The sequence below is a fragment of the Emydura macquarii genome, unplaced genomic scaffold (genome assembly GCF_026122565.2).
Source record: "Emydura macquarii macquarii isolate MOO-44397 ecotype Brisbane River unplaced genomic scaffold, CSIRO-AGI_Emac_v2 contig_1353, whole genome shotgun sequence".
Lineage (NCBI taxonomy): Eukaryota > Metazoa > Chordata > Testudines > Chelidae > Emydura > Emydura macquarii.
Genome location: NW_027131490.1, coordinates 1,940,295 through 1,968,052, shown reverse-complemented (window position 1 = coordinate 1,968,052; position 27,758 = coordinate 1,940,295). Strand labels below are relative to the sequence as shown.

Genomic DNA, 27,758 nt, shown 5'->3' with positions numbered 1-27,758 from the left:
GCCATGCATATTAACCATTAACATAACAGTGTCCAATAGGGATCCACATCTTAAAGAACACCTCCTTTTAAGACTGATAAAGCCTTTAGAGTTTAGTCATCTTTTGTGTTTTGGGGCAGAACTGTTTATATTTTGACAATTTGAGAGAGAACTAATGTTGACAACAGCAGAGAAAATGAAAATAAAAAAAGAACTTATACACATGAAATAATGTCTTTTGGGTGGCCAGAGACTATTGCCTTTAAATCCCTTCTCACTCTTAATAAACTTAGCTCAAATACTCCTCTTTGACCCCACCCCAAAACAACAGTTTTACACAATTTAGTCTTAATGCCTTATATTTCACCCTGGTATTATAAACACCCTGACAAGCTTTAAGTGATATACAAGAATGAAATGGAAGGCTTTCTATGAGAGGGGTACAGGCCAAGATTTTCAAAAATATTTGCCTAAGGTTAGCCTCCTAAATCCATAGTAACTGGCCTGACTAACAACAGTGCTGAACATTCAGTAGCCAAGGGCAACTGCTGGGTGCTCAGTATCTTTGAAAGTCAGGCTGTTTGTTGAGATGCTTAGATATGAATTTAAGAACCTAACATAGGCTCCTCTTTTAATAAACCTTGTAAATAGTGTAACACTGGCAGACCAGGTGTCAGCTCATGCCAGGGCCTCAGGCCTCACTGAACACCTACAAATGTGTAGCTGGAAACCAGTCTTGCTTACCTGTGTGTTAGCATTATTAAAATAAATGTTAGATGTTAAGCTGATAAAAATTTGTTTGGTATTTTCTAAAATGCTTGTAGGATGCTGCACGTACTATTCTCACTCAGCTATGCCGCCGGTTGTAAAGTAATAGCAAGCATTTGCATTGTAAACCTCTGTGACTATGTAACTCATCAAAGAGGGAAAAAGCATTGTGTAATGCAAATGATGGACTTTGACAAGAAGATGTTACATCTTGTTCATTAAATGCAAATGAGCCATTGTGCGGGATCAAGGATCAAAGACTTTGTTAAGTGCATTTCCCCACCCACAGGAAGATGGGACCTGTGTGGGAACTGTTGCTGTCAGCTTGGTTTCTGTGAGAAGAAGCTATAAATATGGACACAAGGAAAAATTCTTCATCTCTGGACTGTTTGGATTCTAATAGGGCAGAATAACCGAACAAGAAGACTGAGATCCCCAGAGTTACTCTGGGTAGCCCTAAAAGACTTTTGGGAAAGTGGCAGATTACAACATCTCTGCTATCTTTTGAAATTACAGACTGTAACTCACCTGTACATATATTTTAACCTGCTTTACCTCTCAATGACTCTCATTCCTTTTTCTTAGCTAATAAACCTTTTGTTAGTTTACTATAGAACTGGCTACCAGCATTGTCTTTGGTGTGAGATTTATGGTGCAAATTGACCAGGGTGAGCAACTGGTCTTTTGGGACTTGGTGTAACCTGAATATTTTATAATTTTCAGTGTATAAGTGACCATTAATCACATAGTTCAGTTTGCCTGAAAGACAGATTGGAGTGTCTAAGGGGGCTGTCTGCGGGTATATCATCACTGACGTCAGATCGATTCTTCCGGATCAATTGAGTGGAAGTGAAGACCCGCTCAATCGATCCGGAAGTCAATTTAATAAATCCACCCCCAGAAAAAGAGTAACGCTGCGCCAATGGGAGCACATTTCCTGTTGGTACAGCAAAGTGAAGACGCTGTGGTAAACAGAAGTTAGGCGGTGGACGGGAGATACGCAAGCTATTTTACATACTGTGCTGAATTTGCTTGTCAGCGTAGACCAGGCCAGAGATTTCATTATAAGACTACTGTAGTACTTTGGGAGTTCACATTTGGTACTGGGTTGGTGAAATCTAATTATAGAACATGCCACCAGTGGGGCATCTGCCCTGCTTTTTTACAGTCTGCCCTAATGTTGGCACTCTGAGTCATCAGCCACTCCAGACAGCATGGCATACAGTATTTCAGAAGAGAAATTGAGTGAGACTCGATAAATAGCTTGCAAGAGATATGAACTTCTGTCAGAGTGTGTTGTTTTACCAAAATAAAGCCAACAACCCATTAGAACCAAACTCCTACACTCTTCCAAGTAAAGCTGTTTAAGGAGAAGGCTGCACTGCAGATTAGAAATGAGTGGCACCTATTTTTAAACAAGCCTCAACTCTTAAAATCAGACTTTCCTCCCTGGCAGTTTCTATCTCATCAACTTTAAGAGTTCACTGTCAATATCTGAAGTACAGCTACTTTAATCACATATACTAAACTACTTATTAATACCCTGTCTAATGAAAAGAGATTGTAGAACATTTCTGTATTTGAAATATGGACTTAATGATTTCCTAATGATGCAAAGTAATTATTTTCAATATCCGACTAAAATCAGTTCTCACAAATAACTTCTTATTAAGCCAAGAAACATTTTTACTAGTTATTTTCTTTATTAGAATTATCCCCCTCCAAAGGCTATGAAACTTTAGTTCATTTCAGAATACTGCTGGAGCCTTACCCAGGTCGATAAGTATTGCATGTTGCTGGGAAGTTAATTGTTTTAGGAGTTCTTTGTAGGGCGTGTCCCTTGGCTGCTGCTTACTGGGAAACTGATGTTTTAGATGGTATTGCTCTGCCAAAAGCTTCCAGATCTCACCGCGGTGATGACGTGGTACTCCTGGTAAGAAAGGGAAAAAACAAGGGTGAGTGGGGAAATATATTACTCTTCTAATCACAAGGGATAAAATATGTCTCAAGTAAACAGTATTAGCAGGATTGAGGCCTGGGAGATCTATCTAAGAGAAATTATCTGTGACCTTCCAAGTTATGCACCTTGTGGAAGACTACAGAAGTTGGCAATGCAGCAGGCCAACCTAGTTGGAATTCAGGTTGATCTGCTTTGCAAAATTTACTCTCCCCCCTCCAGCATAAAAACCCTAACGGGAGGGATATATGATGGTTATGGGGTTGGCCTGACAGCTGCATAAAACTGAAATTAGCATTATGCATCCATTTTGAGAGAGAAGCACCAGTAATAAACAGCTACTGTACCAACTTCCTTAGGCAAGTACCAGCCACACAGGCCTCTAAGCTGCCTGCCAATCTGTAGTTATAAGACTTCTCCACAGCTTTCCAAGCTAAAGTACACAATTTAAAGCTGTGTGATGGAATTGATGTAAATATTATTTTCTAATACCTCAAACTACACTGTTGTCCTTCTGGTTGGCACAAGTGACAGTGCACTAGGATTCGTGCACACCATAAGCACCCAGCATTAGCAATTCACACATGATCTAGTGATTAGGAGGTATGTGTCCTATTCCCACTTCTGCTATAGATTTTCTGTGAGACCTTGGGTAAGTAGTCATGTTTTAGTCTCACTTTCCCCATCTGGAAGAGGAGATAATGCTACTTTCCCATATCACATAGGTGATGGGAGGCTTAATTCATAATTGCTTGCAATGCTCTGAAATCTGTAGACAGAGAGAAAGTGCAAGACTGGCTGAAGCAATTAGATAAATATATTTAAGTATGACCATAAAAAATTATTATAAGAAACTCTTTCTGAATTAGGATTTGGCATATAGTATATGTCTATTGAATGTTTCCCCCTCTCCTCACCCCTCCCTCCCCCGCCATTCACCTCATGTTTTCCTCCCAGATTTTTTTGGGGTGGAATTTCTTTCTAAAACCAATTTAAGTATATTTATTTTCATTGTCAGGAGTTAAGTTAGAAACTTGGAGTGCTCATGGTATTTTGGAGTTATAAATCAAAAGGTCTGGTGTCATATACCTGTATAACAGTGGACAGATAGACACGCTCAACAACCAATTTTATTAAATATTAAAAACTTCCAATAGTGGACAATGGCAAGTTACCGACCCAAAGAAGACCTAGTATGCTACATAGACTAGGAATGTATGGTGCTTGGACTTTCCTGCAGGACTGAAATTACGAAGTTCACTCAGCTGCAGTAGATATCGACTCACTTGGGACAAATGTATTCCCTTGTACAGATACCGTACTGAACCCCTTTCTGACAATGTGCAGTCAGAGCTGGGACAGGATTTCCAGATAACAGTTTAAAGAGTTTACTCTGTTCTTTACATGAATACATCTTTGAGGGGTTGTGTGTGTTTATTTTCAACCCAAGTTATAACAGTGTCTGATACAGTGATTCTATATTCAGCACACAGCTGCGGCCCATGTGACATCCTTAAGGGCCATACAGGTAGCATATATATTGTGTGGATGCGGCCCACATAACACATACAGACTTGAATATGCGGCTTACAATGCTAAATAGGTTGAGAACCACTGGTCTAATACAACTGAGCTGCTGCTTTGTTACAACTTTGCTGTCCCAACCTCTTTTCCCCGTAGGATGAAGTTAATTAATAAGCAGGGCCCAAGCATAATTTTTTTGGGCCCATTACAAACTTGTAACACAGGCCCCCTCCTAGACACAAACTCATGGGGGTTGCAGCCTGGGCCGGGCCCCCCAGGGCCTCCGGGCCCCAGTAAAGTGTACCCTTCCCACCCCCCATGTGGGGGCCCTGTTAATAAGTGAACGTCACATACTTTACCCTCAGCTACATGGTTGTAACTATGATTTAAAATCAATGGGAGTGGCACATGGGTAGCTGAGGGGCAATGGGCCTCAAATGTGTCACTTCTGAACACTGTCAATTGTTTATTAAGACCATGATGAACACACTTAAGGTGATAAGAGAACTGGTAGTGATAGAGAAAAGCAACTAGGATGACTTTTTAGCTGAGGTTAGTTCTGGTTAGTCCTGCTTTGAGCAGGGGGTTGGACTAGATGACCTCCTGAGGTCTCTTCCAACTCTATGGATTCTATGACTTCTAACATTAAGCTGTACATGAATATCACCATTTTAAAAATATAGGCTACACTTACCTCGCCCAACAGCAGAATGTATTTTTTCCATATCAAATTTCGTTTTTGACCTTCCTGGTGTACTCAGCATTTTTTCCCAAACCAAAGTTACATCTTTCAAGCACGGAGTAATTTCTTCATAATCAAGTTTCAGACGCTTGTTCAGCAAATTGTTTTCAGAAGCTAGAAAATAATATTAAACAGTGTACCAGTTAAGAGTGAACAATACTATCAAACAGATTCACTTACACAGGGCCTTATCATGCAAACAGCCACGGTGACACTAGTCTACATCACTGAAGATGTAGGATTTTTGACAAGCACTGTAAGAATTTCAGGATGCTTTTTTGTTTTAAATGGTTCTAGTTGTGTAGTTCTGTTGGAAAGCTCTGTTAAAATAGATTCTGCATGACATCTCAGATGAAGAGCCTTACCACTAGTCAAATCTCCAAAACCGAAAGAGACATTGAAGATGATTAATGAAATAAGCAAGATTGTTAGAGACCATTTTGATTTTGCCTCTTCACAAAAAGGACTTAGAGCAAACAAGACCAAAACTAAACATGAGATATCAAAGTAAGTTTGAATGCTACCCTCCCTTTTGATTCAGAATTATCGAAGAGTACTGCTATTTATTAGGAGTACAACATATTTACAACACTGAGCACATGGCAAAATAAAAGTCTGTGGCAAGTCTACAGAGAATTTTAGGGATAGCAATTTTTAACAGGATTTTGAAGGGGCTGGGGAGTCAGTTGATTTTGTTGGAGGATGGTGATGATACGGTCAGACTCTTTGTACATGTGAGAAAGTGAACAGAAGCACTTGTGAGGATATGGAGACTTGGAGAGACCCTAGAAATGTGAGAGAAGCAAGAGGAAATAAAGGGTATGTCTACACTGCAATTAGACACCTGCAGTTGGCCCCTGCTGCCAGTTGATTCCTGCTTGTGGGGCTTGGGCTAACTGTGGTGTCAGCAAAGTCCTAGAGCCCAGGCTCCAGCTGGAGCCTGAATGTTTAAATCGCAATTAAACAGTCCCTTAGATTGAGTCTCTTAGCCTGAGTCAGCTGACACAGGCCAGCCACTGGTTTTTAACTGCAGCATACATATCCCAAAGAGTGGGTGAGGATTTAAAATGTTAAAAAAATTAACTCATAGTAAATTCCAAGCAGCTCTCCTGAGTTGGAACCATGTTTAAAAAGTAATGTGTCATAAAGTTTCCATCATTTTAATGATGTTTGTGTGATATATGCACAATACTTCATTGCTGTGATGATGCATTACTGTAATGCATCACAGTGTACTGTCATTTTGAGGACATATTATTACCATACATCATAAGACTACTGTCACTTTCATGATTTAATACCATAATACAACACTCTTATTTATTAGTATGTTGAGACAATCTAAGTTAAAAGGACAAAGTAATTTTTTAATAGTTTAACTCTCCATTGTTAAAGCTGTTTATACAAATTTAAGTCTTGTTTTCCTGGCTGGTTTTTCCTCTCTCCTGTTTGGCAAGTGAAACATTTGCATAGAGCTGTAGTTAGTATATTGAGAACAATACATTTTAAAACATTTTAATTTACAGAATCTCTGATCATGCCACAATACTTTGTGTAACAACATTATTGACTAGGTCAGTATAGCTCTAAGTATATTTTGCCACTGAGGTTTTTAAAGAACTGATTTTTGTGGGTCACATGAAACAATGGCTATTTTTCAATTTGTCAGAAAGGAATGGTAGAGTGTATATAGTTAGAAATTTCTCACCTTTAAATTATATAACAATTCAGGCCCTGATCCTGCCAGCACTTATGCATGGAACAACTCAGTGGAATTACTCGTGTGAGTTAACTTATGAGTGTTTGCAGGATCAGGGCCTTTTAGTTTCCCAATGGATCAAATTGTAGGCCTGTTGTGGCATTTCATTCATCTGAATAACCTAAATCCTTGAAATTTCTTTTAAATTAGTTTTGTTCCTAAATCCATTTGGAGGTAGCAGGTTTCCTGGATAGTAAGTTACAGGAATCTGCAGAGACTTTAAACACTGCAGTGTTTTCCAGGGCAAGTGAGCTCATTTTATAACTTATTTACTGAGGCTCAGGCAAGGAAAAGTAACCAAGGAATTCAGCTGTTGTGTTTCACGTCCCACACTAGTATGGTTAATTCTTCTAGAATGCTATCTGGCCTTAGAAGCACAAGTTGCAGCACTGAATGTTGAATTCAGACTGTGTAGGGAAGATTATGCAAACTAAACAGTTACACTCAGATGCAATCCGATGGCCTAGATTTAATTCCTACCTCTGTTTAAACTATGGGTTTTTTTCTCCTCCCAAGTTAGCTACATAGGAATTTTCAAAATTAAAAACTAAAACATTTCACCCCATACCTTACTGCACATCATTATAATGACCACTATTTTCCAGATGGCTAAACCGAGGCACAGGGACATGACAGGCTAGAGATACAAAGGTATTTAGGTGACTAATGATGCAGATAGGCACCTTACAAAAACACTTAAATGGGTTAGGAACTTAACTTCCATTTACTTTCAATGGGAGTTAGGTGCCAAACCTGCTTATGTACATTTGTAAATCCCACTGGGTAACTGACTGTATCTTAAATACCTTTGTAAAGATGCCTCCAAGTGACTTGCCCAAACCTTTAATGATCTCAAATATCAAATTGCTTAACATTAATCTTCAAGATAACTGACTGCACTTATGATGAGAACTAGCATGAGAATTAGTGGTATAGTTTAGTAGACGCTTCTGATCTCTGTATGTTTCCCTATACTCTTACCATACTCAAAAGTCCTTAAGATGGGATGGTTTTAGGATTTGAAACGATGCATGCTTATTGGTTTCACTGATTTGTTTTTGTGGTTATACGGCTTGTTTTTGCCTGCTAATACTAGAGGGAAAACAAATTCTAACTAGTAATTATTATTTAAAATGTTTGTTAGCAGTCACTTTTTTCATGTTTGTTTCCACATATCCATCCTACTATGCCAAAGTTATGGTTAAAAAACCCCAAACACACATTTTATCGAGAACTTTCTTTTAACATACTAGAGGTTTGATTCAGAGTAAAGGAATAATTATTTATTACTCTTTAAATAAACTGAAACAGACTTTCACTTTACACTCTACAGGGCATTTTAAACAAAGTGACAAGGGCCATGTTTATTACTCTGTCTTTTCTGGCTGGCTCAGTGCAGGAATTTTGCTTTCAGTATCACTTCTGTGTGTAAAATCAACTGTACTGGTATCCAGTATTTCATGTCCAGGATCATATGAAGTTGGCTCAGGAATGGAATTACAACCAGAAAACAAAGGACACATCTACATAGGGACTTTTGGTGATGTGACACTGAGCCAGTGAGGGTTAAGCAGTCAGCAGGCTGGGTGACCCAAAATCAACCTTTAAGGACATATTAAAAAACTATTGAAATGATAAACAGGATCATTCCTTAGAGATGGTTAGCAAAGCCATGTTAAATAAACTAGAGTTCTTAAAATACAGGCCTGTATTGTTAAAGGATTAAGAATAGATACTAATTGTATTTATCTGTGTCTACCTATATCTTGTTAGAAGTTTAAAAATGTGATCTAATTAGCTTGCAGAGGCTAAACCTCAGTTCCTGTCTGTAATGTTTCATTGCTACAGTAGAACCTCAGAGTTACAAACACCTGGGGAATGGAGGTTGTAACTCTGAGACGTTTGTAATTCTGAACAAAACATTATGGTTGTTTTTTTCAGAAGTTTACAACTGAACATTAACTTTACTATTCGAAGGAAAAATGCTGCTTTTAACCATCTTAATTTAAATGAAATGAGCACAAAAACAGTTTCCTTCACCTAGTCAAATCTTTTTAAAAAAAAATACCCTTTATTTTTTTTTAGTAGTTTACATTTAACACAGTATTATGCTGCATTTGCTTTTTTGGTCTCTGCTGCTGCCTGATTGCATACTTCCGGTTCCAAATGAGGTGTGTGGTTGACCAGTCAGTTTGTAACTCTGGGTGTTTGTAACTCTGAAGCTCTAATGTATAGTCTATTGATTCAGAGATCAAAGGGTGATATTAACATTTAGATGAAACTCGTGATGCAATCATATCATGGGCTTTATTTCTCTTTGAAGTTTGTAGTAAACGACCTATGAACCGTTTGAATGGTTAATTGCCTTATGCTAATCAATGCAACTAATTAACAGTATATGCGTAGGAGATTTACTTCGAAGCAACAATGTATATTACCTATTCTTCGTCCAAGGAAAGCCTGCTATGATCACTTGCTGCCAAGAGGTTTATTCAACTATAAAGGAAGCTTCGGGACTGATCCTTACTATTTCAGATCTGCTTAAACTTTGTCAGGGGAAGTTCGAGTTGCAAGACTGAGGTCTCCAACTATACGCTAGATTATCCCTGCAAAACTTTGAACAAACTCTACACATGACTGACTATTGGACTATAACCTATTGAACTGATAGTACAATGCCACGAGATGTTGCGGCATCACATGCTGCCATGAGATCTGTGAACTCTGGCGGCAGCACGTGGAGCGCTGTGTGCATGAGATACAGCGCTCCAAAATGCGGGAGAGGGACAGTGTGGTCTTGGGGCATCGCGCAGACTATAATTCTTAATCATTGATCGAGTCTTTTAATCGTAAAATAGTAGTAGTTGTAGAAGTGAATTTACTGCAGTTTTTATATCGCTGATATCTAGCAAATAAAATATAATACTACATAGAAATGGTTGCGTCTAGTATTTTGATTTATGGCATGTATGGCCCACTTGAAGTACATTTAATTCAAATCTGGCGCACCATAGCAAATGAGTTTGACACCCCTGTTCTAAATAATCCTCACTATATATACTTGGCTGTTGGGATGGGAGCCAAAGGCTGGATTACTTAAAGGGAACTGTATTTTAGCTTCTTGGTAACCAGTAAAGTATTACAGAACCTCTTTGGTTACTGGCTTGGTGAAATCTAATCAAAGAATAAACCACCACTTTTAGGGATCGTCTGACCTATTCTCTGCAGTTTTCCCCTGACTGAGCATTGTTAGTATAGCCCCTCCAGCAACCACGGACCCAGATGACAAACCATGACTCTCAGATCCATAGACTGTAAGGTCAGAAGGGACCATTATGATCATCTAGTCTGACCTCCTGCACAAAGCAGGCCACAGAATTTCACCCATCCACTCCTATAATAGATACGTAATCTATGACTGAGTTACTGAAGTCTTTCAATAATGATTTAAAGACTTCAAGGTACAGAGAATCCACCAACAAGTGACTCATGCGCCATGTTGCAGAAGAAGGCGAAAAACCCCCAGGTTTTCTGCCAATCTGCCCTGGAGGAAAATTCCTTCCCGTCCCTGAGCTTGTGGGCAAGATTCACCAGCCAGTCACCCAGAAAGAATTATCTGTAGTAACTCAGAACCCACCCCATCTAACATCCCATCACAGGCCACTGAATGTATTTACCACTAGTACGCAAAGATCAGTTATTTGCCAAATTAGGTTGTCCCCTCATACCACCGCCTCCATAAATTTATCAAGCTCAGTCTTGAAGCCAGCTAAGTTGTTTGCCTCCACTGCTCCCCTTGAAAGGCTGTTCCAGAACTTCATTCCTCTGATGGTTAGAAACCTTCGCTTAATTTCAAATCTAAACTTCCTGATGGCCAGTTTATATCCATTAGTTCTTGTGTCCTCACTGGTGCTGAACTTAAACAATTCCTCTCCCTCCCTGATACTTATCCCTCTGATGTATTTAGAGAGAGCAATCATATCTCTTCTCAGCCTTCTTTGGTTAGGCTAAACAAGCCAAGCTCTTTGAGTCTCCTCTCATAAGGCAGGTTTTCCATTCCGCGGATCATCTTAGTAGCCCTTCTCTGGACCTGTTCCAGTTTGAACTCATCTTTCATGAGAGGAGCGACTGAAACTAGGATTTAAAAAGAAACCCTTAAGATTAAAAATAAGCAATGCACCTTTGTTTTTGTAATACTTGGCTGCAAATTTAAAAAAAAAAGTCTAACTCCTTAACTTCTCTTCTTCTCTTTCCTCCTCTTCATACTGCCACCACGGCTGTTTGCCGTAAGTATTTCTGAAAGCAAGACTTCAAAGAATCTAACATCCTGTGACCTCACTCTTAAATTTCTGCAGTCTGGAGAAGCCCCTCTTTCAAATTATGAGACTTTTGCAGTGAACATTACCAGTGTGTTTAACACTGCTAGTGACAATGGAGGTTCTTGCAGAGAATAATATATAAATAATGTGGTCTGTTCTCCCCTAGATCTGTGCACCTACCTTGTTAGTATAAAGGGGAGTTCCAGACTAAAGGGAAAAAATGATCTGTTGCTATGTTAGCCAAGACTCCTCCTTTCAGATCAGTGTTTACACTCACTGGTATGCTCAGCAATTACACAAGGTGTAATTAGAGGTGAGCCAAACCACTGTAGCAAAATTAGAATTGGGTACTATACATGTTGACCTTTCTGTAGGACAAGAATTAGGCAGTCTCAGGAGAAATGAATGCAGACATATTGTGGTTACACTTTTATTGAAGTGTGATTTATCTATACATTCTTGGTAAGACATGTCATAACTTATACGCTGATGTTGCAGTATCTTTTTTACTACGAATTGCTCTATGCTTAAACATTGAATTAAAAGAATTACAGCACCAATGGGTATGTTATAGTTATGTGTCAGCCTGGAAAGTGGCACTGTGTATTTCTAAATAAATGCAACTTTACCCAAGAGTGAAGCCAACTTGTTCACATTTTCTTCAGATCAAAAAGAATATTGTATACAAAAAACCATAAGGCCACTGGTCTTCCTACATGAAGATTATTTTAAAATAAGCATTGAAGTAGCAGCTTGCATTAGAGCGGATGGGCAAACTCAGTCACTTTTTGTTTTGTCTTTTGCAATTAATAGTATCATCTGGTATTTGAACATTTGGAAGATTAATTCTAACTTCAACATACAGAAAGCCCATGGAAGTCAATGGTAGTGGTATGCAAAGATTGAGGGTAGGATATACCCTTTATAAGTGAGTACACCTGGACAGCAACAATAAATATTTAAATGTGCAATAATGTATCAGGAGCTAAAAATGGTAAGTAATGAATATTATATTGCACATTTAATTTTAGCATTTTTACTGCTTAATTTAGTAGTAGTCAAAATGAACATATTCTGTGCTTACAGAAACATTATTGAACATTAAAATATTTATTGTTAGTTCCCAAAGATGAAAACACCAGAATACATGGATGATAATAAAGCAGAGCCTGCTAAAGCATGTTCTCGTCTGCTTTTCAAAATGTGTCACAGGCTGGTTCCTTTGTATAACCGCAACTCAGAGCACTTCTTGAAATGTATCTGCCTATAAGGAGTAAAGTAAAAAGCAATTCCAAGATACACATGCTACTCTTCCTTTAAAATGCATAGCACACAACCTAGGACAGGTCTTGCCAAGACTTGTTTCTTTTGTTCATTTATTGACAAATTTCAGAGATGCTGATTTTTAGTGTATTTGTGGTTGTTTTGTAATTAGTGGCTATTTTCTCTGGGCAGAGTGGTGTTCAACATCTGACTAAGCATATGGTTTAACATGTTAGCTGTCGGTTTCATGTGGGTTTCACTTTGAAAATGAAAGAGGCAAAAAAAAATCTTAGGAGTATTTAAAACAAAAGCGGAAAAATATATTTTTTAATTTTAAGTCCCATAAGAACTGAAAAAACGTAGATTCCCACAGGTTCAGATGTTTTCACAGCAACTGCATAAGAGCTGCTAGCAAAAGTTCTACCTGAAAATTTTAGAAGTCCCTCCTGGGCTGAGCTTCCATGCTACACAAAACCAAGCGTCCCTGGCTGAGCTAATCCTGCAAGACTAGACTCCCAGGCTAGGCTAGCCTTTCAAGATTAGAGGAACTCATTCAGGTTGGGCAAGTCTTTGCCTGCACCAGGCGTCCAAGATCATTTCACTCCTCGGCTGACTTCAGAAACTGAAGCAGGAATTTGTCTAAAGCAAGACTGCTAGACTGGCACTTTCAAAGCTGGGATAAGTGTTGTAGCTCCTTAACCCCACCCCCACTAAACTCCAATCATGCAGTCAATGACCACTCCATCACAGCTACCCAGGACAAAGGAGAACATCGTCAAAAGTGACTCAGGTGCTTAAATCCTATTTTCAAAAGTGACTTGGGCTAGTTTTTCAAGGGCACAAATGGCACTTAGGTGCCTAACTCCTACTGAAAGTCCATGGGAATTAAGTGCCTAAGTGTACCTTTGAAAAATTACCCCCAAGTCACTACTGAAAATGGGACTTAGGCACTTTTGAAAATTTTAGCCAAGGTCTCAATATTTTGACTTTGTAGTGAGACACCAAATTAATATTTGTATGGAAAGTACATTAAAAATGACAATATAAAAAGTTTAAAAACAATTAAGCAGAAGGGAGACACTTTAGATGAAAAACACATAAGTATTACTACCCTATTTTCATTTCTAATACCTTATAACTGTTTTCTGATCTTCCAACACAAAGCACATAGTTAACATTTTATTACACAGTACCCGTGATGTTACTAAATGTCTGCATGTGTGTGTAACTGTCAGCACCCTGATAGTCAGTATTTCACCCACAGATTAAAGTACAAGGTCAACTCCTTGAGGACTCTGTTTAACTCCCAGAACAGCTAAGCAGGATTTAGTGAGTGACCAATATTTAAACAATCACCTGGTGCATCAGAATATACCAAAGAGGCAGTTCAAAAGGACAACACTGAGCTCCTTATCAGCACTTCCAGGCACCAGTCTGAAAACATTCAATGAAATGCTAACAATAAAGTAGCAATTAAGATAAAGTAAATAAGCCATAGGTAAAAGATTAAGAATAAATGAAGGAAAGAAGGAAACACCACACACAATAAAGAGGATTGGGAGAGACAGTGCTAGGCTGACTTATCTATATTGCTTCTAAAACAGTTTGTTAAAGCCTGATCCTATTCACTGCAAAGGCCTCAATCCAAACCAAGAACACAGAACTTGTTCTCCGTAGTATCTAATCAAAATTTTTACTAACCTTGCAATTTTTGATTTTCCTTTTCCATTCTAAGGAGCAGTATCTGTTGAAGAATGGCCTTCTGCCACAGTTCTCGAAGCTCCCGAGGCGTCCTTTTCCTCTCTTCTTTCACTGGCCCAAAGGGGCCATCTTCACAAACTGGTTCCAGTGGAGATCTAGGTGGAAGATCTCCCAATTCAGAGTAATCTTGAAGAGACAGAAATGAACGCGATCCATTTAGGTTTTATAGTCAAATAAAGGGGCACATTTTCAAAGGCCACCTGCCACTTGTGCATGTATAAAAAATGTATTATGTATAATACATCTAAAAGTTGCAAGTGCAAACACTAATGTGTACTTTAATTCAGTGGTCCTCAGCCTTTCCAGACTACTATACCCCTTTCATGAGATTGAAGCCCAAGCCCCACCATCTGGGGCTGAATCATGTAACTTAACTTTGCAGGGGCCCCCTGTGGCATGAAGCATCAGGCAATTGCCTTGTTTGCCACCCCCTAAACCCATCCTAAGACCCCCAAGTTGAGAAACATTGATCTAGATGAGTTGACGTACCCCCGGAAGACCTCTGCGTACCCTTGTTTGAGAACCACTGCTTTAATCCATGCATAAGCACTCTCGATAGTCTAATGCCTAGCCAAGTGCAAATGGAATCAATGGATTTTGCAGATACAAGTGTTCATATTTATACGTGCAGGTGCTTAACTGTTAGAAGTACTGGTGTAGGTACTAGAATTTTTGAAGCGCACACAGAAATATCTGCACTTGCACATATTCAGAATTTTGGGCACTCATGCCAAGAGAATGCCTACCATGGCCATTATGTAAATCTATCTGGTGATGTTCATAGAAAAGAGAGAAATTATTTAAACAATGCATTTGTATTGGAAGCCTAAAACTGGAAATTTCATGCTTAATTGGACATGCACTTGCATTGTGCACATATCTGCACCTTCTATCTACTCTGTTAGATTAAGGCTCTCTCTCCTTAACATCAGATCAATTAAAAAGAAATCCTGGCAGGTATATTTTCACTTTCTTGATGACAAAAATCACTGTCTGAGGTTTGACTGAGATCTGTCATTAAACCTCTGACATCCTTCCACTCCTCGAGATTACTGTCTCTTGCGGGGAGTGACAGGGAATCTATTTCTTTAGCCATGGTTGTTATCAAATGTGAATTTAAATTCTCCACACTCTTAACCCATTTATTCTTTCTTCAAGTGCACCCCTCTCATCCAGTCTTGAACACCATCCAATCTAAATGTGTTTAATATCATGTGCTGATATTGGCCATTTGTATCCATGGGCGTTTTCAGACACTGACTTCAGAGGATGCAATATTGGAGAAATATGGGCTCGATATCCCCCTTATAAAATTTCAGTTCCAGCATTTTATTACTGACAATATCTTTCTGTCACAGTATTGCCTGTCTGTTGGAAATAGGGCTGAATGCCATTCTGCATTGGTTAAGAACTATTCTCTCTCATATTTTAAGTATTGTTCTTATACCATATGATCCTCTTTCTGCAATAAGCTCTATGTGGGCAGACCACATGCAGCCTCATGGACGCTGTGCAGGTACAGGATTCCAGCTACACACAGCTCATTGTAAGATCAGTGTCTTACTCAGGGGTTCTCAAACTGGGGGTTGCGACCTCTCAGGGGGTCACCAGGTTATTATAGAGAGGTCGTGAGCTGTTATCCCCCATGCATGCCGGGGCTCTGGCTGTCAGCAATGCATGTGGCTGACAGCCCGTGCCCTTCAGAGCTGGGTGACCAAAGAGCCACTGGATGGGTGCCCCGCTCTAAAAGCAGCGCTGCCCCCCATAGCAGCACAGAAGTAAGAGTGGCATGACATGGGGGGTCCTCACTTTTTTTGCGGGGGTCGTCACAACCTGAAATATTTTCAAAGGGGTGTCCCAGCAAAAAACAAGTTTGAGAGCCCCTGGTCTTACCAATCGGTTAGAAATTCTAATCTATATTCTGTAAATTTTAATGAGATCAGATGCACCAGTTAATAGGCCAGACAGTTCAGGAGGCTAGCTGTTTGCTTATTATTACAGGGAATATTTTAATATCCTTACATTTGTGTAAATAAAATATGGGACTGCATCCAGACAATAAATTATAAACAGCCCAGTATCAATTCCATAGACAACAAGGATACAAAACACACTTCCCATACTCTCCCCTTTTAAAAATAGGTGGGGTACATTTCCCTCCTTCCTTTTCTTCCTCCTCTACCTCCCAACTAATACACCAGACTGAAATAAATTAATTTATCAAAGGACAGACACAGCACAAGCAGTAGACGGGCCAGATTCTCTAAGACCTCCCTGCCCAGGTGTCCCAACTCTGACCTAGAGGAATCACTTATAGGGTTGAAACTATAGTCCAGGCACATGCAGTCAGTCTGTGATGACTGGCTGAGACCTCCAAGAAGGGAAGCAAAGGTGATGATGGTAGAGATTTTTGGTGATGTGTAGAATTTCCCCCTAGGAACCTGACAATAGCCATAGGCCCCATGGAAGAATTATGTTTTCATGAAGGACCTGTTGATGGAGTGAAGACATAGACCAGGTCAAGGAGAGGGATCCAAGCATAATCATTAGCTTTATCCTCAAATCTGGTTGAATGCTGCTCAAATTAGTATCTAGGGGTAAAATGGGAGGTCCAAAGGTATACCACTTTTACAGCACCTTTATCTGAGTACCTCAAGGCTGTCCTCTAAATATACTGGCTTCTAGCAGCCATACAGGAGCACTTATGCCAGCCAAGGAATGCTGTAGTACCACCCCTCTCCTACACTATGCCGGAGAGGTGGGAAGTTGGCAGAGAAATGGCTTTGCCAGGCAAAGTTTCACCAGCTGCCAGTTTAGGGCAGCTTGCAGCTCTTTTGTACTACCGGAATGACACAAAGGATTGGTAGCACAGGCCAGAGACTAGCCCATTATTTCTCCAAACTATAAAGACATTAAAACCACATATTTATCCAATGGCCTGCTAACTAAAACTTTATAAAAAGGATGCGTCAATAAATTACATAAGCATAAACTAGCAGCTGAAAGCCAGTATGTTTCCAAGATTTTAAAATAATTCAAATTAGTACATAAAAAAAAGCTCGAAACTAGGTTTGGCATAGAAAACACACAAACCTTAACGACATAAACACAGCACCAATATAGTTCATAAACTGAGATGAATACCAGTTCCTAGTGTAAATATTCAGTAACGTAGTCACGAACCCCTACAACTAACGCAAACAGAACAACATTCACGAAGTGTTTGTTCTAGCTTTTCTGTCACGTCATAACCTTTACCTTCCATCAAATTTTTCACTTGTGATTGTGTACTTAAGTACCTTTTGCAGTAAATCAAGCATGCAAATAGCTCAGTTAAAAAATTCATTACAGTAGAACTCTTCAATCAATCAAATGTAGAAAAAACTCATGAAAATATAAGAGGAATTATTCTTTATTTTTAGGGAAATGAACAATATTTTTCCTCACCAAAATAAGTACTTCAGCTTTTTTTTTTTTTTTTTGGTAACTCCTGCTACAACATCTGTAATTAATTTAATCTTTCAAACCAGCTCCTAGGGAGGTGACCCTCCTAAAAGCAGATATTCTGCACGGTAGTTCAGAGGGCCACCTTTTTTTTCTTTTTTTTTTAAATCATTGACTATCACTGCAACATACTTTTGAAATTAAAAACACAGAGGGTGTATCTACACTGCAATTAAACACCCACGACTAGCCTGTGCCATCTGACAGGGGCTCGGGCTAAGGAGCTGTTTATCCACCTTGTAGACATTCGGGCTCAGGCTGAAGCCTGGGCTCTAGGGCCTTGCGAGGTGGGAGGGTCCCAGAGCTCAGGCCACGCCCAAGTCAGCTGGCACAGGCCAGCCATGCCTATACAACTGCAGTGTAGATGTAGCCACAGGGATTCTCTCATTCTAACAGTTAATTAAATAGAAAGGTTTCCAGTATTTTACATTCAGTTTGGAAAGCCACTACCTTGACCCACTCAGTCTATAAGTAGTCAGTCTTCACGTACTCACAGGTACTCGCTCTGAACTTGGACAATCAGTCATCATAACTGACTGTTGCTTTTATAAACTGTATCACTGTTAATCTCTCCTCCCAAAGATTCAGAGGCAAAAGGGCTGGTCCATTCACCCCCTATTCCACCACACAGTGCTTACAGAGTATTACCTGAAGTTCAGGATGTAAGCAGAGATTTATGTAGTAACATCAGATAGCAGAGGGTTGAGATGAGACACATTCAGTGAGCACAATTTACATCTTTATTTTTGCTCCTGGCACGTAATTTAAGTTAAGTTTAAGTTAAGTATTTGCAATATTACCTATTTTAGGAGAACACATGGATTCATATGGTGAATTTCATGGTAAGGTAAATTAGGCAAAAGGCAAATTTGTGACAATTTAGTAGTAGTTACTGATGGTACCAAAAGGAACTAGAAAATGTTGACAAATGTATGTTCAAAAATACAAATGTCTGTTACGAGGAAAAACTTGGGAAAAAAAGATATTTTACAGTTACTTCTTGCGAAACCAGGGAAGCATCTCCTTTTATATCTTTACAAGCTGGAGGAAAAAAACTCTTCTCCATGCCAAGACTCAAGTTCAAGGTTTCCCATGCAATCATAACATTGCTTTATAAGGGAAGTTCTCAGGTGGTGCAGGAAAATCAAAGAATCCTGAACTTGACATGGGCTGGCAACACACACACACACGTGTATTTTAAATATTAATACACATATGAGCTATTTGTAATACATATTACACATGTAAATATCAATAATATTCTGTATATTTTTAATTTGAGAGACTACATATACGGTGCTTAATCCTGCAAGTTTTTGTGTGTGTGAGTAACTTTATAATGGAACAACTCAGGTGGGTAGTTTTTGCAGAAATGGACCCATATTCTGTAACTGATTTAGGGCTCTTTAAACACAAAGCATTTTTAATAAATCAGTTCAGATCTTTAAGGTTGTGTTACACACATATAAACACACAGAAATATAACAGATTGTGTTCATATCAAACTATCACAAAATTTCAATTAAATAAGCAAGAGTGGTGGCAACTAGTAAAATCTTTACACAATGTATATCAGCTGTGGTAATTTGCGCCTCTTTACATTTTGGGGAGAGTAGGTGTCCTTAGTAGTTTACAAATGTCTTCTAGAGTTAGATATTCAATCAAACATTTTATTCAGGAAAAAATCTGTCTTCTGGTAAGGAAGCATCATATTATTTACAAAGACAGTTTGAGGCTGCCTGGTTCTAGAACACAGGTTGTCAAACCCATGGGAAAACTGATTGGACACATGGACACCAGCCTTCCTAACTCTTCCCTGAAGTTACAAGTAAATGCACCCAGAGAATAGGATAAGAATGCCAAATCTTCTGTTTTCAATCTGTACATCCTCGCCTACCAGTGAAAATATGCGCATATTGATCTTCTTCAGTGGCGAAGGAAAACCTACACCAGATAATCTTCGAGTTCACTGCACGTGCTTATTTAAACAATTTTAGCTCTCATGAATTCTCCAATAAAATGCTTCATCATATCAACATGTATCAATGTGACATATTAACTAGTCAAAAGGACAGTTTTTGCTTCCAGTTCAGCCAATAATTTTAAACTACAGGAGAGAAGAAAATTTCATGTCCATTATTGCCTAAACTGATCCTGGTTATCTTCAGACAGAAAAACTTAAACCATAGCACTTATAAAAGAAGGATCCATAACATGGAGTTTATAGAAATTATAGGCTAAATTATTGTAGTGACCAATCCTACTTCTAATCTCACCAAGAATGTGTCCCAGGCTGTTTCCACTTTACAGTTGTCAGTTCCTCTTGTGTCTTTTCCTTCTTCCCTTTTTGTTACCAGACATTAAATAGATATCTTAGTCTTCTCAGTCAAAGCTTAATACACTAATTCACCTTCCTTCCCATGACCATGCTGGCATGTGGCAGGAAACTGAGAAGTCAAAATGAATATGTCTAACTACCCAGGTGATTTGTTTAGTTTGCCCAGTTGCACCACTCATTTAATTTACTGGGCAGAATGTGAACGTAACCCCTGGAAACTGTATCAAAAAGGAAACAGACACTTGACAATTCAGCCCTTACCACTGCTCATGAACATACAACAGTGTCAATGATGGACATGTAGTACGGCTTCCAGAATCAGAATCACAGATCCATTGAAAAAACTGAGCATTGCAATCTTTCTTCCAAATGTTTTGGAGAAAAGCAGACAAAAGAGAGCTAAAAGGCAGAACAATTAAACTGAAAGTAATTAGAAGTGCACATTCCAGTGAATCAAACTGTCATGTGCAAAAGGTTAAATAATGTGAGGTTAGTCCTGCTTTGAGCAGGGGGTTGGACTAGATGACCTCCTGAGGTCCTTTCCAACTCTAATATTCTATGATTCTATGAAAACGATAGCAAGTGCACTGAGGCAAAACCTGAATACCTAAGCATACAATTAGTAAGAACTGAAAGAATCAGCTTCCCTGTTCATTTGCCAACTTTATAGGATTTTGCTGACCCTGCTTTGCATCTAATGCATATAACTTTAATGCACTGTGAATGAAGAATAGCCCTCCCTTGGAGAAATAGATATAAAAGTTTACTCTAAATTCATAAAATGCTTTCCTGGTTCATATTCAGAGCTAGGATCTTTAGCTTTATTATTATTGCTGGACCAAAAAAAGACGGTTACTTACCTTGTAACTATTGTGCTAGATGTGTTGCTCGTGTCCATTCCATTGCAAGTGTGTGCGTGCCTCCGTGCATGGTTACCGGAACTTTTTTCCCTTTAGCAGTACCCATAGGGCCAGCTCAGGCGCCAACTGGAGTCACGCGCACCTGCCGCGGTATATGAGGCGTTGCCAGCCCTACGTCCCCTCAGTTCCTTCTTGCCATCAACTCTGGCAGCGGGGATTCGGGGTGGGTCATGGAATGGACATGAGCAAGACATCTCGAAGAACAAGTTACAAGGTAAATAACCATCTTTTCTTCTTCGAGTGCTTGCTCATATCCATTCCATTGTAGATTGTCTCATAAGCAATACCTTGGAGGTGGGCTGGAGTTATGGATGAGCTGCCTCTTGCTGCACCACTCTGCCAAAGCCCGCCTCGTCCCGCACCTGCTGGAACGGGCTCCCCCCTGCCTGTTGATATAATACATGGCCACTGTATTGTCTCTCAGTATCTGCACCACCTTGCCCACAATAAAGCGGAGGAACACTCCACAGGCTAGTCGAATAGCCCGTAACTTTCTCATGTTGATGTGCATGCGCCTCTCCTCCCTTGACCCCTTGTGTCCCAAGGTTGGCGCTGATATGGACCCCCCAGCCTAAGTCCAAGGCGTCCAATACCAGAGTGACTGAGGGGACTAGCTCCTCGAACGGCACACCCCTCAACACTGCCTGGGCCTCTGCCACCAGTCTAGTGAGGCCAGGATTTGGGTGGGGGACTGACCACCCAGTCCAGGGAATGTCTGCTTGGGGCATAAACTGAGGCTAGCCATGACTGAAGTGGTCTGAGTCTTAGCCGAGCAAGCCTCACCACATAAGTGCAGGCTGACATGTGGCCTAACAGCTGCAGACAGTACCTGGCTGTTGTAGTCGGGCACAGGTGCAGGCGAGTGATGATGGTGGACATCACCTCGAAGCGCGGCTGGGGCAGGAAAGCTCTGGCTTGGGAAGCATCCAGGACCCCCACACTGAACTCCATTCACTGTACTGGAGTTAATGTGGACTTCTGCTTGTTTATTAGCAGGCCCAGCTGACAGCAGGTGGCACATGTCAGATTTACACTGTTCTGGACCTGGGCCCTGGACCTGCCTCTGATTAGCCAATTGTCCAGGTAGAGGAAAATTTGGACCCCCTTGCGCCTCAGGTGTGCCATCACTACCACCATACATTTTGTAAACACCCTTGGGGCCGAGGAAAGGCCAAAGGGCAATGCTGCAAACTGGTAGTGGGAACCAGCCACACGAAACAGAAGAAATGTTGGAGAAATGGCTGGAGAAAATAGAAATGTGAAGTATGCGTCCTTTAGGTTGAGGCGGCATACCAGTCTCCTGGATCCAGAGAGGGAATGATGGAGGCAAGGGAGACCATGTGAAATTTCAGTCTCTTGAGATATTTGTTGACATGACGAAGCTCTAGTAGAGGCCTTAGACCCCCTTTCACTTTGGGGGTGAGGAAGTACCTTGAGTATAAACCTTTTCCCCTCATATCCAATGGAACCCCTTCTACAGCCTCCAGGCTGAGAAGGGTCTCTACCTCTTACATGAGAAGTTGCTTGTGAGAGGGGTCCCTGAAGAGGGACAGGGAGGGAGGATTGTTGGGCAGGATAGAAGCAAACTGGAGGGCATATCCTGCCGAAACTATGCCAAGGACCCAGAGGTCTGAAGTGACCTTGGCCCATTCAGACAGGAAGGGAGCTAGGCAGTTCAAGAAGGGACAGGAGGATCCCTGGAACAGGCTGGAATGCCGTCCTTGGGCGCATCTTCAAAATGATTGCCCTTGATTATCGAATTACCTAGATGACCCTTGCTGGGGGGCTGAGGAGGACCCTGGCATTGGTCGATGTCTCCTAGATGCTATATTTCTGTCCCTTTGTCTATAGGGCGTGAACTGCTGTGGCTAGTATCTCTGCTGTTGCTGGCCCTGAGGATGGGACTGGCTCCTAGAGGCCTGGGGTGTATAAACACTCAAAGAGCGGAACGTGGCCCTCGAGTCTTTCAGACCATATAACTTCGCATCCGTCTGGTCTGAAAACAAGGCCAACCCATCGAAGGGATGGTCCTGAGTGGACTGTTGGACCTCCTGGGACAGACCCAAGAATTGCAGCCATGAGCACCTGCTCATGCAGATGGCGGAGGCTATGACTCTACCCGCCAAATCTGATATGTCCGAAGACGCCTGCAGCACTGCTCTGGCCACCATAACACCCTCATCCAGGATGGTCCTAAAATTCAGTGCCTGGTCCTGGGGCAAAGAGTCTGCAAAGCGCTTTAGAGAGTCCCAGAGATTGAAATTGTACCTGCCCAGGAGAGCCTGCTGATTGGCAATTCGAAACTGCAGGCTTGCTGCGAATAAACCTTTCTCCCAAACAGGTCCAATTTCTTGTTGTCTTTACTTTTGGGCATGGGACTAGGCTATCCCTGCCTATCCCACTGGTTGGCAGCATCTACCACCAGGGTACTGGGAGAGGGATGGGTGAAAAGGTATTCAAATTCTTTGGCTGAGACCTAATATTTCTTCTCGGCCCCCTTAGAGGTTGGGGTCACTCATGAAAGGGTCTGCCACAGCGCCTTCACTATCTTTAATACCCTCTCATGAATGGGGAGGGCAACCCGGGCTGGAGCGGCTGCTGCCAGGACATTAAAGAGACTGTCTGATGCCTCCTTCAGCATCTCCATCTCCAACCCCAAGTTGGAAGCCACCCTCTTGAGAAGCTCTTGATGCACCCTGAAATCATCCAGAGGCACTGATGGTCCCTGGGTGACCGCCTCATCTGGGGAAAAGGAGAAGGATTGGAGGGGCACGGTGGGTGGTGGCATCCCTTCCCGCTGACGAGGGGCCCCAACAGAGGTCCCTCCCTGGGGGGTCCGAATTGTCATTGGAGACCGAATGATGGCCCTTCTCCAGCGCCAGTGGTGTGGACTGCACCCCAGATGACCTAAACAACTGTGGACCTGGACCCACCGGAAACGCCCAAGGTCTTTAATACGGTCATTGGGGTGGCCACTGCCACTGAGGTCATCCTGGGGCTGCCTGAGCAGAGGGGTGCTCTGGCATCTTTTGCTGGCGGCAATGACTATCACAGTAGCCGTCCTCTCGAGAGGATGCCAACTCACAGTCAGATGACCACAGTGGGGCTGCATCAGAGGCTCCCACTGTACGGTGCTGAGTAGAGGGGGAGCAATGACCTGATCTGTGCGTGCTCCGGCACTCTGGAGAACAACCTCTCAGCGTCATCGATCGTGACGACGACGAGCCATGGTGCCGGTGCCGTGACCAGTGCTGAATCATGTTTCAACTGCGAACTGGAATGCCCGGAACAGCGCTTGGGCACTGATGGCTTATGGCGCTGCTTCCTGCACAGTGCTGAGTCTGCCTTCAGCAACTGGGTTCTGCGTTGCACCAGTGCGGGCGAACTCCTTGGTGCCAACTTCCTTCTGGGGAGTGGCCTCTTGCAGGCGACCCAGACAGGCGCCACCTCCTAAAACAAGTTTTGCCTGGTACCAGGGACTGCGACTGGTGCTGAGAGGGTGACCTCACTCCGTGACCCGCCAATGCGGGGTGCTCCGGCGACCATGACCTGGAGCTACTTTTCAGGGAGTGGAGCTGTGTCGACCTTTCCATTTGGGGTGACCAGGCTGTTGGAGATCATCCCCCCGGCTCCGGGGATCACCTAAGCCAACCCCGGGGTCCCAATGCGAGCTTCCCCTGCAACACTGGCATCTTCTTTCTGGGCAGAGGCTGGGGTGGGGATGGCGTGGGCAAGGTCAACAAAGTCCGTGCCGCATGAAACGCCTCCGATGTCGACAGTGCCGGCAGGTGCAGAGATGCCCTCCCACTCCCAGGAGTTGGGGGTGGCTCTCTAGTTGGAGACTAGGCTCCGGCGGTGGCAAGCAAGTCTCCACTGTCTGACCTTGGAGCGGCCCCATGCTCGACCCCACTTTCTTGGACGGTGCAGGGGAACGGCCTCGCTCTGCGTGCTGCTTTTGCTGCTTCTTCCTTGACAGAAAGGAATAAGTCCAGTGCCGAGGCGGGGCTGGTGTTGACGGCGCGCTCTGCACCAACGCCACACTTGGTACCAAGGTAGAACGGGTTGGTTCGGAGGCCAGTCTGAGTGCTGCCTCCATTAGTAAGGCTTTCAAGTGGATCTCTCTGTTTTTTTTGGGTTCAAGGTCTGAAAGCCTTACAAATCTTGCATTTTCCCTTATGGTGAGCTTCCCCCAGGCACTTTAGGCAAGTATCATGGGTGTCGCTCAGTGGAAAGACGTTCCCACAGGAGGCACAAGGTTTGAAGCCTGGTGACCAGGGCATGCCGCGTTCCTGGCAAAGTCCCAGCCGGGACTATCCTAAGTGACTAACTACCACTGTTAGACTAATCTACCTAACTAAGACAAATAACAAACAATTAAGGAGAACAAAAGGGATTTAGAACACTTGCAATGCAAGTCATAGCAGTTCCAGCAACCGTCACAGGCGGAAAGAAGAAACTGAGAGGACGTAGGGTCGGCAGTGCCTCATATAACACGGCATGTGCATGGGTTGCCAGAGCCAGCCCTATGGGTACTGATAAAGGGAAAAAAGTTCCGGTAACCGTGCACGGAGGCGCACATACACCTACAATGGAATGAACATGAGCTAGCATTCGAAGAAGAACTCTATTTTATTTTACATACAAAATAAAGAATATTTTTGTCTACATTTTCCATGGAATTTCTCATATTCCCATAGAAAATTTCCATAAACATATTCAGTTTTTCAACAAAAGTGGAAATTTTCATAAGAATTTCCAAGTTGTCAAAAACCCATTTATTTTTTATTGAAAAAAGTTTTGACTCTCCCCCACCTCCACTAACTCTAATAATCATACTTCTACGGGATACACTTCAATAGCCTGTGATCTCCAATTAAGTGTACATGGAGAGATTCATGTGTGGTGTGACGGGCCTCTTCATTACTAATTGCCCTGCAGAGGTGTGCGCTGGCACAAAAGTACTCATGCACTTCTTACATGCCATGGAAAGGACTTCTGTGCTGGTCACATATCCAACAGCTTGTGAAATGACATGCTGGGAGCAGTCCAAATATTAATGTTTACTCTTATCTGGTGCCTGCACCCTCTGCACAATTGTCTGCCAGTGGGCTGGAATGGAATGCTGCACCCACCTGTATCCAGACCTTTGAGCTTCATGTGGATGGAGTTAATTCATTATATTCACTGACAAGCTCCCTCCCTGAAAAGGGTCAGCAAGCGGATTAAACAAACAAACGATCATATACAAAGATGAGAGATACAAACAATGGGCCACAAAATACTGCAAAGGAGGTACTACAGTCCAGTTATCACTTCAGAGCACATGAAAAAAGTTTAAGGAAACAGGTGACTAAATGCGATGCTAATGAAGTCGAACAATATTTGACTCTTAGGGAAAAAACTTTGCAACTTCTGACACTGGACTTTATAAGCTTCAAAAGCAGCGACACAGAAATACAGAACATCGCTGGGACCCCACAGAGATTCAGACTTTCATAGAAAATAACTAAAATTTTGCCTTCAACCTTTTTTCAAAAAATAAAATGAGCTTCCTATAATAGTATCAACCAGAACAGTTTTGTTTTATTCACTGGAAGTTTCTTGGTGTCACAATCTCATTTTTTAAATATGACTTTACCAAAAAAACCACCAGGCTTTTCCTAAAGCCTATTTTTTTTAAAAAAAATTCTCTCAGAAGCACACAGTTCAATGAACCTGAAATATCCAGAATAAAATTTGTATCCGGTTACAGATCACAACATTTTAGGTAGAAAAGAGGGGTTTTTTTGTTATTTATTTTAAAGAAAGTAAGGGGAAGGAAGTTCAAATTTAACTTAGATTGTTAAGTGTTACATTGGTTAGCCTGCTACGGACTACGGAGCTGCTACATGGCTCTATAATTTAATATTTTGCCAGGGGGCCTACGGATGGTGTTGTGCAGAGATATGTGGAAGATCTGGGTTTGATTCCTGTTCCTATTAAACTTGCCCTCTGGGTCTTCCACGAACACAAAACCAGAAAAAAAAGAATTACTATCTTACAGTCCTATCTCCATGGACATGTGACCTTTTCAGAATTCATAAACTAAGCTAGATATGCCTTGGTCTGAACTCGGAGAGGAGAATTCTAAGGAGTTTTCTCTCTTGTGCACTAGATTCTCTCTTGCTGCACTTCTCCCACTTAAAAAAAAAATTAAATATTTTAAATAGGAAATTCTTTGCAACTCCTCATTTTAAAATGCACAAAGAAGTGGATATCACATTAGCCTTAACTCTTCCCAAATCCTTGCATGCATGTATTGCAATAGTCTCTTTCATACATGACCACAACATGAGGCAATGCTGCATATTATTCAACTAGTCATACAAAATTAAAGAGAAACTATATCTACTTCTGTAACCATAGATATACAAGTACAGCATTTTGTATTATTTTACATACATGTCTAGAGTGTTTAAATCTTCAGCAGAAGCTATAAGGCACATATAGCTAAAATAGTCAGAGTCCTTTTGCTTCCAGGAAAGTCAAAAACTGGAACCACATTAAGCAACAATTTATTTAGTCTCATAAACTGCTCTAAGAGGAAAAAAGGCAACTGAATAGCTAAATGAGGAGCTTTTGAAAATCTGTACATTTTAAGATAGCTGTTTAAATATCAGCATTGGGAAATTCTTTTGGTTTTTTGTTTGTTTTTTAGGTAAGAATTTACTATATTCTGCCAAAGCAAACACTGCTTATAATATCACCTCATCTGCTTACGTTATTAAACCTTCAGAAATGAATACCCAGGCATTTCAATGGGCACAGCAGCTGTCAGATCCAAGCTGATTACGTGTCAAAGTCTACACCCATAATCCTACCCAGCGGCTCACTGTGGGCACAAAAAAGCTACCAACATGTATGTGTCTGAAGGGAAGAAAACTG

General features: G+C 41.4%; 1 protein-coding gene across 9 annotated transcripts in view; it reads right to left on the bottom strand.

Moving 5' to 3' along the window:
- TBC1D1 (TBC1 domain family member 1) overlaps positions 1 to 27,758 on the bottom strand; it is a 183,583-nt gene that overhangs the window by 28,842 nt on the left and 126,983 nt on the right. For all 9 annotated transcript variants that reach the window (XR_010920441.1, XM_067551539.1, XM_067551543.1 and 6 more), the window contains 3 exons: positions 14,013 to 14,198; positions 4,923 to 5,084; positions 2,519 to 2,677 (listed from right to left, as the gene is read on the bottom strand). Coding sequence is in view for 8 of the 9 variants with exons in the window: in XM_067551539.1 (XP_067407640.1) it covers positions 2,519 to 2,677; positions 4,923 to 5,084; positions 14,013 to 14,198 (507 nt within the window). In the remaining variant the exon portion in view is untranslated. The remainder of the gene's footprint in view (positions 1 to 2,518; positions 2,678 to 4,922; positions 5,085 to 14,012; positions 14,199 to 27,758) is intronic.